Source organism: Oncorhynchus kisutch, unplaced genomic scaffold (assembly GCF_002021735.2).
Source record: "Oncorhynchus kisutch isolate 150728-3 unplaced genomic scaffold, Okis_V2 Okis03b-Okis08b_hom, whole genome shotgun sequence".
NCBI lineage: Eukaryota > Metazoa > Chordata > Actinopteri > Salmoniformes > Salmonidae > Oncorhynchus > Oncorhynchus kisutch.
Genome location: NW_022261980.1, coordinates 6,434,989 through 6,447,488, shown reverse-complemented (window position 1 = coordinate 6,447,488; position 12,500 = coordinate 6,434,989). Strand labels below are relative to the sequence as shown.

Genomic DNA, 12,500 nt, shown 5'->3' with positions numbered 1-12,500 from the left:
GGAGAGTATAAAACACCAGTCAACATAGAGATGGAGGGTATTAAACACCAGTCAACATAGAGATGGAGGGTATTAAACACCAGTCAACATAGAGATGGAGGGTATTAAACACCAGTCAACATAGAGATGGAGGAGAGTATTAAACACCAGTCAACATAGAGATGGAGGAGGGTATAAAACACCAGTCAACATAGAGATGGAGGAGGGTATAAAACACCAGTCAACATAGAGATGGAGGGCATTAAACACCAGTCAACATAGAGATGGAGGAGAGTATTAAACACCAGTCAACATAGAGATGGAGGAGAGTATTAAACACCAGTCAACATAGAGATGGAGGAGAGTATTAAACACCAGTCAACATAGAGATGGAGGAGGGTATTAAACACCAGTCAACATAGAGATGGAGGAGGGTATTAAACACCAGTCAACACAGAGATGGAGGAGAGTATACTGTACTGTTAGGTTGGGGTGTAGTGTACTGTTAGGTTGGGGTGTAGTGTACTGTTAGGTTGGGGTATAGTGTACTGTTAGGTTGGGGTATAGTGTACTGTTAGGTTGGGGTATAGTGTACTGTTAGGTTGGGGTGTAGTGTACTGTTAGGTTGGGGTGTAGTGTACTGTTAGGTTGGGGTGTAGTGTACTGTTAGGTTGGGGTGTAGTGTACTGTTAGGTTGGGGTGTAGGGTACTGTTAGGTTGGGGTGTAGTGTACTGTTAGGTTGGGGTGTAGTGTACTGTTAGGTTGGGTGTAGTGTACTGTTAGGTTGGGGTGTAGTGTACTGTTAGGTTGGGGTGTAGTGTACTGTTAGGTTGGGGTGTAGTGTACTGTTAGGTTGGGGTGTAGTGTACTGTTAGGTTGGGGTGTAGTGTACTGTTAGGTTGGGGTGTAGTGTACTGTTAGGTTGGGGTGTTGTCTGTTAGTGTTACTGTTAGGTTGGGTATAGTGTACTGTTAGGTTGGGGTATAGTGTACTGTTAGGTTGGGGTGTAGTGTACTGTTAGGTTGGGGTGTAGTGTACTGTTAGGTTGGGGTGTAGTGTACTGTTAGGTTGGGGTGTAGTGTACTGTTAGGTTGGGGTGTAGTGTACTGTTAGGTTGGGGTGTAGTGTACTGTTAGGTTGGGGTGTAGTGTACTGTTAGGTTGGGGTGTAGTGTACTGTTAGGTTGGGGGTAGTGTACTGTTAGGTTGGGGTGTAGTGTACTGTTAGGTTGGGGTGTAGTGTACTGTTAGGTTGGGGTGTAGTGTACTGTTGGTCTCGGCCATAGCCATTATCATGCTGTGTTTTTAAAATGTCAAAAAGGTGATTTTAACCACTAGCCCCATCCCAAACCTTAACCTTATCCCCTGAACTTAAATTACGAATACAAAGGTGCCATTCTATGCTGGACTCAGAAGGTTGAAACCCACTTGTCTGAGCAACACTCTTAGCTGTCCACTTTACCAGGTCACCCACGTGGTGTAGTGTCGGGGTCAATGTGGAGCTAAGTGAGACCTCACACTGGACAGATAGGCTGGGCATCCCAGACTGCTGCAAGCCAGACCTCAGGCCACACGGACACTGGTTAGAGGGGGGTGAGAGAGGTGGTGTGGGGGGGTTGGCAAGCTGTCCCCTCTGCCTCTCACATGACCCCAAGCTGTCACAACAGACACTTAGCAGCCCTCACAGTAAACACACACCAGGGAAGGAGGGGGAGGGGCTTTCTCTCGTAACAGGGATGGAGAAAGAGAGAAGGAAAGAGACAGATGGGGAAGTGAAAGAGGTAAAGAAAGGCAGGGAAGAAATATTGAGAGGGAAATAGTGAGGAAATATGGGAGGAAAGCCAGAGACTGAGAGAAGAAAGAAACGAGAGAGAGAGAGAGAAAGAGGGAGAGAGAGAGAAAGAAAGAGGAAGAGCGAGAAGGACAGAGAAAGAAGAGAGAGAGAGAGGAGAGAAGTGGAGAGAATGTGGGAGAGAGCCAGAGAGAGAGAAAAACAGAGAGAAAGAACAAGAGAGAGAGAGAGAGAGAGTGAGAGAACGTGGGAGAGAGCCAGAGAGAGAGAAAACAGAGAGAAAGAACAAGAGAGAGAGAGAGAGTGAGAGAACGTGGGAGAGCCAGAGAGAGAAAACAGAGAGAAAGAACAAGAGAGAGAGAGAGACCTTTTGTCTTTATTTAATGATACATTCTCATTTCATTAAACCCCCCTCCCCCCACTCCCCCTTATTAAGACAAAAAAAACAATATCCCCTGTACCTCATACTCACCTTGCTCCCACGATACAAAACAACACCACACATCACAATAACCAAAAATCTGACCACTTCTACAACCGTATATATAACCCATCTTCCCCAGCTGTACAGACAGCCCCCCGACACACCATATCTCCTGAAATATCTCCTCACCTTTTATAATTTTATAGAACTCAAATTCCACCCCAAGGCGCACAGAGACCATCCCATTAAATTATAGTAAAGGGTTTGTTATCCCTCACCTTTGACACTTGGGACAGGAGCCACCTCCACCTGGCCAGTCTTGACACAACTGCCTGTGACAGCCCCTCCCAGTTCTTCCTAAACCCACCTCTCCGAGCCCAGGTACACCACCAAAATTGTAAGCCCTTCACAACCCCACTGCAAACCCCCTGGAAGCAGAAGAGGGGCCTTATCCCTCCATGCCGAACATAACAGAGCTTTGCACTTGCCCCAGTTCACCTTAGTTGACAAAGCTCCCTCGTACAACTTCAGACTGGCCTCTAGCGCCTGCATATCCTGCCCATCACAGAAACGTCATCTGCATACGCTGACAATGCTATGCCTGTCAACACACCCATCCCTGTCCAGCACACTCCCTGCATTCACCTGCGTAGCAGGCTCAAAAAAGGCTCAATGGCTAGTGTATATAACTGCCCCGATAGAGGGCATCCTTGTCTAATGCCCCGTCTCACGCAGACTGGCCTGCTGAGCCCCCCTACCAACTTGACCCTACATGACGCCCCAGCATACAACATATTCACACAGGCCCAAAAAACTTTCCCCAAACCCAAACATCACATTAAACAGATACTCGTGGTCCACTCTGACAAAAGCCAGTCCAAAGTCCAAAGTTCACATTAGAACCTCTCGACAAGTCCAACATGTCCCTGATTAAGAACAAGAACAAAGTCTGTGATTGAGCATCCCGGTACACAATATGTCTGGCCCTCTATAGCATGACTAGACCCAGCCTCATCCACACCACCCTCTATAGCATGACTAGACCCAGCCTCATCCACACCACCCTCTATAGCATGACTAGACCCAGCCTCATCTACACCACCCTCTATAGCATGACTAGACCCAGCCTCATCTACACCACCCTCTATAGCATGACTAGACCCAGCCTCATCCACACCACCCTCTATAGCATGACTAGACCCAGCCTCATCCACACCACCCTCTATAGCATGACTAGACCCAGCCTCATCTACACCACCCTCTATAGCATGACTAGACCCAGCCTCATCCACACCACCCTCTATAGCATGACTAGACCCAGCCTCATCTACCACCCTCTATAGCATGACTAGACCCAGCCTCATCTACACCACCCTCTATAGCATGACTAGACCCAGCCTCACCCACACCACCCTCTATAGCATGACTAGACCCAGCCTCATCCACACCACCCTCTATAGCATGACTAGACCCAGCCTCATCTACACCACCCTCTATAGCATGACTAGGCCCAGCCTCACCCACACCACCATCTATAACCTGACTAGGCCCAGCCTCATCCACACCACCCTCTATAGCATGACTAGGCCCAGCCTAATCCACACCACCCTCTATAGCATGACTAGACCCAGCCTCATCTACACCACCCTCTATAGCATGACTAGACCCAGCCTCACCCACACCACCCTCTATAGCATGACTAGGCCCAGCCTCATCCACACCACCCTCTATAGCATGACTAGGCCCAGCCTCATCTACACCACCCTCTATAGCATGACTAGGCCCAGCCTCATCCACACCACCCTCTATAGCATGACTAGGCCCAGCCTCATCCACACCACCCTCTATAGCATGACTAGGCCCAGCCTCATCTACACCACCCTCTATAGCATGACTAGACTCAGCCTCATCCACACCACCCTCTATAGCATGACTAGACCCAGCCTCATCCACACCACCCTCTATAGCATGACTAGGCCCAGCCTCATCTACACCACGCTCTATAGCATGACTAGGCCCAGCCTCTGCTGCCTGCGTCTCATGGCCCCTTGCATGTTGACCTCGATTTCCCCCAGAACCTCCTCCACCTTAACTCCATTCTCAGGAACACACCTGAATCCATGCCGTAACAACAGCGTCTCCTCTGCGCTAGGCTGCCATCGCACACACCACACCTTCCAAGCCCCGGGAAACTAAAACTCTGTCCTCTTCCTACCTAACTTTAAAAAACAATATGTACTGTTAAAATAAAAGTGTATTAACCCTCCAGCATCTAACTTTAAACATTTAGTTTTTTACCAAGGATAGAATCAAGACAATAAGTTAGGACAGAGCCATTCACACAGCCTCTCAACTACAAAACACTCCCAGCATGCACTGAGAAAGAGAGAGAAACTGAGAGAGAGAAAGAGAGAGAACGAGAGAGAGAGAAAGACAAGAGAAAGAGATGGAGAGAGAGAGAAAGAGGAAGAGAGAGAGAGAGAGAGAAAAAGAGATGGAGAGAGAGAGGAAGAGAGAGAAAAAGAGATGGAGAGAGAGGAAGAGAGAGAAAAAGAGATGGAGAGAGAGAGGAAGAGGGAGAAAGAGATGGAGAGAGAGGAAGAGAGAGAAAAAGAGATGGAGAGAGAGAGGAAGAGAGAGAAAAAGAGATGGAGAGAGAGAGGAAGAGGGAGAAAGAGATGGAGAGAGAGAGAGAAGAGGAAGAGAGAGCAGGTGAGAGAATATATATTGACTATGTTCTGGCCCTTGGTTCTCTCCCCCTCTGTTTCCTCCCTGTCTGGCCTGCTGCTGTTTCTGTGATGTCTGGAATGCCGTATCCATCTCCCCTCTGGCACCCACTGCTTCCCTAGCCTAGCCGCTAAACAGCTAATTATAGCCCCGCGACAGGACGGAGGTGTGACCTGGTTACCTATTTAAAGATCAGAGAGAAAGTCCCTGCATAGAGGAGAGAGGGGAGCCGCTAGGCCGCAGGAATGTGTTTCATTTCATTCCATCCAGTACCCAGGCACACACATGGACACACACATCTATTGACACACTGTCACTGTGTGCCACCTATCTCTCGTGTACACATTGTCTCCCCCCCCAACATGCGAATGCGCACACGCACGCACGAACACACACACACACACACACACCCCCACCCCCACACACACACACACACACACACCACACACACACACACACACACACACACACACTCCTGACTACTGTCTATTGACACAGTGTTCCAGTAGCACATGTATCACTTAACCTCCATGTCAAAACACAGGCGTAATCTAAGCCTGAGGAACCCCATAAAGGAGTAGTGTGTGTTGGGATGAGCAGCCAGCGTGTCAGTGGAGCCTTTCTGTGAGCTGCCAGAGTACAAAGCCTGTGTATCTATAGGGAGAGGACAGAGGAGAATGAGGGAAGATAACCTGGTGTAAACTCTACAGGGAGGGGACAGAGGAGAATGAGGGAAGATAACCTGGTGTAAACTCTATAGGGAGGGGACAGAGGAGAATGAGGGAAGATAACCTGGTGTAAACTCTATAGGGAGGGGACAGAGGAGAATGAGGGAAGATAACCTGGTGTAAACTCTACAGGGAGGGGACAGAGGAGAATGAGGGAAGATAACCCGGTGTAAACTCTATAGGGAGGGGACAGAGGAGAATGAGGGAAGATAACCTGGTGTAAACTCTATAGGGAGGGGACAGAGGAGAATGAGGGAAGATAATCTGGTGTAAACTCTATAGGGAGGGGACAGAGGAGAATGAGGGAAGATAACCTGGTGTAAACTCTATAGGGAGGGGACAGAGGAGAATGAGGGAAGATAACCTGGTGTAAACTCTATAGGGAGAGGACAGAGGAGAATGAGGGAAGATAACCTGGTGTAAACTCTATAGGGAGGGGACAGAGGAGAATGAGGGAAGATAACCTGGTGTAAACTCTATAGGGAGGAGAATGAGGGAAGATAACCTGGTGTAAACTCTACAGGGAGGGGACAGAGGAGAATGAGGGAAGATAACCTGGTGTAAACTCTATAGGGAGGGGACAGAGGAGAATGAGGGAAGATAACCTGGTGTAAACTCTATAGGGAGGGGACAGAGGAGAATGAGGGAAGATAACCTGGTGTAAACTCTATATGGAGGGGACAGAGGGGAATGAGGGAAGATAACCTGGTGTAAACTCTATAGGGAGGGGACAGAGGAGAATGAGGGAAGATAACCTGGTGTAAACTCTACAGGGAGGGGACAGAGGAGAATGAGGGAAGATAACCTGGTGTAAACTCTATAGGGAGGGGACAGAGGAGAATGAGGGAAGATAACCTGGTGTAAACTCTATATGGAGGGGACAGAGGGGAATGAGGGAAGATAACCTGGTGTAAACTCTATAGGGAGGGGACAGAGGAGAATGAGGGAAGATAACCTGGTGTAAACTCTATAGGGAGGGGACATAGGAGAATGAGGGAAGATAACCTGGTGTAAACTCTATAGGGAGAGGACAGAGGAGAATGAGGGAAGATAACCTGGTGTAAACTCTATAGGGAGGGGACAGAGGAGAATGAGGGAAGATAACCTGGTGTAAACTCTATAGGGAGGGGACAGAGGAGAATGAGGGAAGATAACCTGGTGTAAACTCTATAGGGAGGGGACAGAGAAGAATGAGGGAAGATAACCTGGTGTAAACTCTATAGGGAGGGAACAGAGGAGAATGAGGGAAGATAACCTGGTGTAAACTCTATAGGGAGAGGACAGAGGAGAATGAGGGAAGATAACCTGGTGTAAACTCTATAGGGAGGGACAGAGGAGAATGAGGGAAGATAACCTGGTGTAAACTCTATAGGGAGGGGACAGAGGAGAATGAGGGAAGATAACCTGGTGTAAACTCTATAGGGAGGGGACAGAGGAGAATGAGGGAAGATAACCTGGTGTAAACTCTACAGGGAGGGGACAGAGGAGAATGAGGGAAGATAACCTGGTGTAAAACTCTATATGGAGGGGACAGAGGAGAATGAGGGAAGATAACCTGGTCTAAACTCTATAGGGAGGAGAATGAGGGAAGATAACCTGGTGTAAACTCTACAGGGAGGGGACAGAGGAGAATGAGGGAAGATAACCTGGTGTAAACTCTATAGGGAGGGGACAGAGGAGAATGAGGGAAGATAACCTGGTGTAAACTCTATAGGGAGGGGACAGAGGAGAATGAGGGAAGATAACCTGGTGTAAACTCTATATGGAGGGGACAGAGGGGAATGAGGGAAGATAACCTGGTGTAAACTCTATAGGGAGGGGACAGAGGAGAATGAGGGAAGATAACCTGGTTGTAAACTCTACAGGGAGGGGACAGAGGAGAATGAGGGAAGATAACCTGGTGTAAACTCTATAGGGAGGGGACAGAGGAGAATGAGGGAAGATAACCTGGTGTAAACTCTATATGGAGGGGACAGAGGGGAATGAGGGAAGATAACCTGGTGTAAACTCTATAGGGAGGGGACAGAGGAGAATGAGGGAAGATAACCTGGTGTAAACTCTATAGGGAGGGGACATAGGAGAATGAGGGAAGATAACCTGGTGTAAACTCTATAGGGAGAGGACAGAGGAGAATGAGGGAAGATAACCTGGTGTAAACTCTATAGGGAGGGGACAGAGGAGAATGAGGGAAGATAACCTGGTGTAAACTCTATAGGGAGGGGACAGAGGAGAATGAGGGAAGATAACCTGGTGTAAACTCTATAGGGAGGGGACAGAGAAGAATGAGGGAAGATAACCTGGTGTAAACTCTATAGGGAGGGGACAGAGGAGAATGAGGGAAGATAACCTGGTGTAAACTCTATAGGGAGAGGACAGAGGAGAATGAGGGAAGATAACCTGGTGTAAACTCTATAGGGAGGGGACAGAGGAGAATGAGGGAAGATAACCTGGTGTAAACTCTATAGGGAGGGGACAGAGGAGAATGAGGGAAGATAACCTGGTGTAAACTCTATAGGGAGGGGACAGAGGAGAATGAGGGAAGATAACCTGGTGTAAACTCTACAGGGAGGGGACAGAGGAGAATGAGGGAAGATAACCTGGTGTAAACTCTATATGGAGGGGACAGAGGAGAATGAGGGAAGATAACCTGGTCTAAACTCTATAGGGAGGAGAATGAGGGAAGATAACCTGGTGTAAACTCTATAGGGAGGGGACAGAGGAGAATGAGGGAAGATAACCTGGTATAAACTCTATAGGGAGGGGACAGAGGAGAATGAGGGAGGTTAACCTGGTGTAAACTCTATACGGAGGGGACAGAGGAGAATGAGGGAAGATAACCTGGTGTAAGCTCTATAGGGAGGGGACAGAGGAGAATGAGGGAAGATAACCTGGTGTAAACTCTATAGGGAGGGGACAGAGGAGAATGAGGGAAGATAACCTGGTGTAAACTCTATAGGGAGGGGACAGAGGAGAATGAGGGAGGTTAACCTGGTGTAAACTCTATAGGGAGAGGACAGAGGAGAATGAGGGAAGATAATCTGGTGTAAACTCTATAGGGAGGGGACAGAGGAGAATGAGGGAAGATAACCTGGTGTAAACTCTATAGGGAGGGGACAGAGGAGAATGAGGGAAGATAACCTGGTGTAAACTCTATAGGGAGGGGACAGAGGAGAATGAGGGAAGATAACCTGGTGTAAACTTTATAGGGAGGGGACAGAGAAGAATGAGGGAAAATAACCTGGTGTAAACTCTATAGGGAGGGGACAGAGGAGAATGAGGGAAGATAACCTGGTGTAAACTCTATAGGGAGAGGACAGAGGAGAATGAGGGAAGATAACCTGGTGTAAACTCTATAGGGAGGGGACAGAGGAGAATGAGGGAAGATAACCTGGTGTAAACTCTATAGGGAGGGGACAGAGGAGAATGAGGGAAGATAACCTGGTGTAAACTCTATAGGGAGGGGACAGAGGAGAATGAGGGAAGATAACCTGGTGTAAACTCTACAGGGAGGGGACAGAGGAGAATGAGGGAAGATAACCTGGTGTAAACTCTATATGGAGGGGACAGAGGAGAATGAGGGAAGATAACCTGGTCTAAACTCTATAGGGAGGAGAATGAGGGAAGATAACCTGGTGTAAACTCTATAGGGAGGGGACAGAGGAGAATGAGGGAAGATAACCTGGTGTAAACTCTATAGGGAGGGGACAGAGGAGAATGAGGGAGGTTAACCTGGTGTAAACTCTATACGGAGGGGACAGAGGAGAATGAGGGAAGATAACCTGGTGTAAGCTCTATAGGGAGGGGACAGAGGAGAATGAGTGAAGATAACCTGGTGTAAACTCTATAGGGAGGGGACAGAGGAGAATGAGGGAAGATAACCTGGTGTAAACTCTATAGGGAGGGGACAGAGGAGAATGAGGGAGGTTAACCTGGTGTAAACGCTATAGGGAGAGGACAGAGGTGAATGAGGGAAGATAATCTGGTGTAAACTCTATAGGGAGGGGACAGAGGAGAATGAGGGAAGATAACCTGGTGTAAACTCTATAGGGAGGGGACAGAGGAGAATGAGGGAAGATAACCTGGTGTAAACTCTATAGGGAGGGGAATGAGGAGAATGAGGGAAGATAACCTGGTGTAAACTCTATAGGGAGGGGACAGAGGAGAATGAGGGAAGATAACCTGGTGTAAACTCTATAGGGAGGGGACAGAGGAGAATGAGGGAAGTTAACCTGGTGTAAACTCTATAGGGAGGGGACAGAGGAGAATGAGGGAAGATAACCTGGTGTAAACTCTATAGGGAGGGGACAGAGGAGAATGAGGGAAGATAACCTGGTGTAAACTCTATAGGGAGGGGACAGATGAGAATGAGGGAAGATAACCTGGTGTAAACTCTATAGGGAGGGGACAGAGGAGAATGAGGGAAGATAACCTGGTGTAAACTCTATAGGGAGGGGACAGAGGAGAATGAGGGAAGATAACCTGGTGTAAACTCTATAGGGAGGGGACAGAGGAGAATGAGGGAAGATAACTTGGTGTAAACTGCCCTTCCTCAGGGATCTAGAGGAGTTGTAGTGGTGGAACAGTGTGTTAAAACACGGGACCAAGACAAGTCATATAAAGTCTGTTGGAGGCTTACTGTTTACAACTAGACAATTACATAAATAAATATATATATGTCACCTTTATTAAACTAGGCAAGTCAGTTAAGGACAAATTCTTATTGACAATGATGGCCTACACCGGCCAAACCCGGACGGCGCTGGACCAATTGTGTGCCGCCCTATGGGACTCCCAAACCCGGACGGCGCTGGACCAATTGTGTGCCGCCCTATGGGACTCCCAAACCCCGACGGCACTGGACCAATTGTGTGCCGCCGTCTGGGACTCCCAAACCCGGACGGCACTGGACCAATTGTGCGCCGCCCTATGGGACTCCCAAACCCGGACGGCACTGGACCAATTGTGCGCCACCCTATGGGACTCCCAAACCCGGACGGCACTGGACCAATTGTGCGCCGCCCTATGGGACTCCCAAACCCGGACGGCACTGGGACCAATTGTGTGCCGCCGTCTGGGACTCCCAAACCCGGACGGCACTGGACCAATTGTGAGCCGCCCTATGGGACTCCCAAACCCGGACGGCACTGGACCAATTGTGCGCCGCCCTATGGGACTCCCAAACCCGGACGGCGCTGGACCAATTGTGTGCCGCCGTCGGGGACTCCCAAACCCGGACGGCACTGGACCAATTGTGCGCCGCCCTATGGGACTCCCAAACCCGGACAGCACTGGACCAATTGTGCGCCGCCCTATGGGACTCCCAAACCCGGACGGCACTGGACCAATTGTGCGCCGCCCTATGGGACTCCCAAACCCGGACAGCACTGGACCAATTGTGCGCCGCCCTATGGGACTCCCAAACCCGGACAGCACTGGACCAATTGTGCGCCGCCCTATGGGACTCCCAAACCCGGACGGCACTGGACCAATTGTGCGCCGCCCTATGGGACTCCCAAACCCGGACGGCACTGGACCAATTGTGCGCCGCCCTATGGGACTCCCAAACCCGGACGGCACTGGACCAATTGTGCGCCGCCCTATGGGACTCCCAAACCCGGACGGCACTGGACCAATTGTGCGCCGCCCTATGGGACTCCCAAACCCGGACGGCACTGGACCAATTGTGCGCCGCCCTATGGGACTCCCAAACCCGGACGGCACTGGACCAATTGTGTGCCGCCCTATGGGACTCCCAAACCCGGACGGCACTGGACCAATTGTGCGCCGCCCTATGGGACTCCCAAACCCGGACCGCGCTGGACCAATTGTTCGCCGCCGTCTGGGACTCCCAAACCCGGACGGCACTGGACCAATTGTGCGCCGCCCTATGGGACTCCCAAACCCAGACGGCACTGGACCAATTGTGCGCCGCCCTATGGGACTCCCAATCACAGCCGGATGTGATGCAGCCTGGATTCATTGATAGATGATGGTATGAATGAATCCACCACTCTATTGAAGGCAGACAGAAAGTGATTTGAATTTAACATTCAGAAATGTTAAAACGTTTGAAACAAAAAGCTTGTAATTTTAGTTTACTTCCTGAATTGACTGTCTTCAATTCGAATTGAGCCCAACCTTGCTATCCATGCACACACACACACACACACACACACACACACACACACACACACACACACACACACCACACACACACACACACACACACACACACACACACACACACACACACACACACACACACACACACACGTTCAGGTGGTGGGGATTGTATGTAAACTCCCATTCCTCCTTACCATGGCGTCCCATATATCCGGAAGCCTTTGACGGTGACGTCAGAGTCCTGGAGGTACACACAGTTAGTGAGGAGGTCCTGGACGTCATCGAAGTCCTCGGGCTTCAGTTTGGACACGGAGGGAAAACGGTAGTAATCCTGCTTCACCAGCTCAGCCATAAAGTCCTTATCGAAGGTCAGCTCATGGTTCCCTGCTATCACCACCTTAAACTCATAGGGTAGACCACCTGGAGGGGAGGAAAACATACACACGGGTTAGACAGAAGAGAGGGGAAGAGACAGAGAGAGAGGGGAGGGGGAGAGAGAGAGGGGAAGAGACAGAGAGAGAGGGGAGGGGGAGAGAGAGAGGGGGAGAGACAGAGAGAGAGGGGGGAGAGAGAGAGAGGGGAAGAGACAGAGAGAGAGAGGGGGAGAGAGAGAGGGGAAGAGACAGAGAGAGAGGGGGGGGGAGAGAGAGAGGGGGAGAGACAGAGGGGGAGAGAGAGAGGGGGAGAGACAGAGAGAGAGGGGGAGGGGGAGAGAGAGAGGGGAAGA

At 49.8% G+C, this 12,500-nt stretch overlaps 1 protein-coding gene across 1 annotated transcript in view; it reads right to left on the bottom strand.

Moving 5' to 3' along the window:
* mpped2a (metallophosphoesterase domain containing 2a) overlaps positions 1-12,500 on the bottom strand; it is a 152,129-nt gene that overhangs the window by 62,401 nt on the left and 77,228 nt on the right. Inside the window, exon 4 of the mRNA XM_031812652.1 lies at positions 11,968-12,193. Coding sequence (XP_031668512.1) covers positions 11,968-12,193 — 226 coding nt within the window. The remainder of the gene's footprint in view (positions 1-11,967; positions 12,194-12,500) is intronic.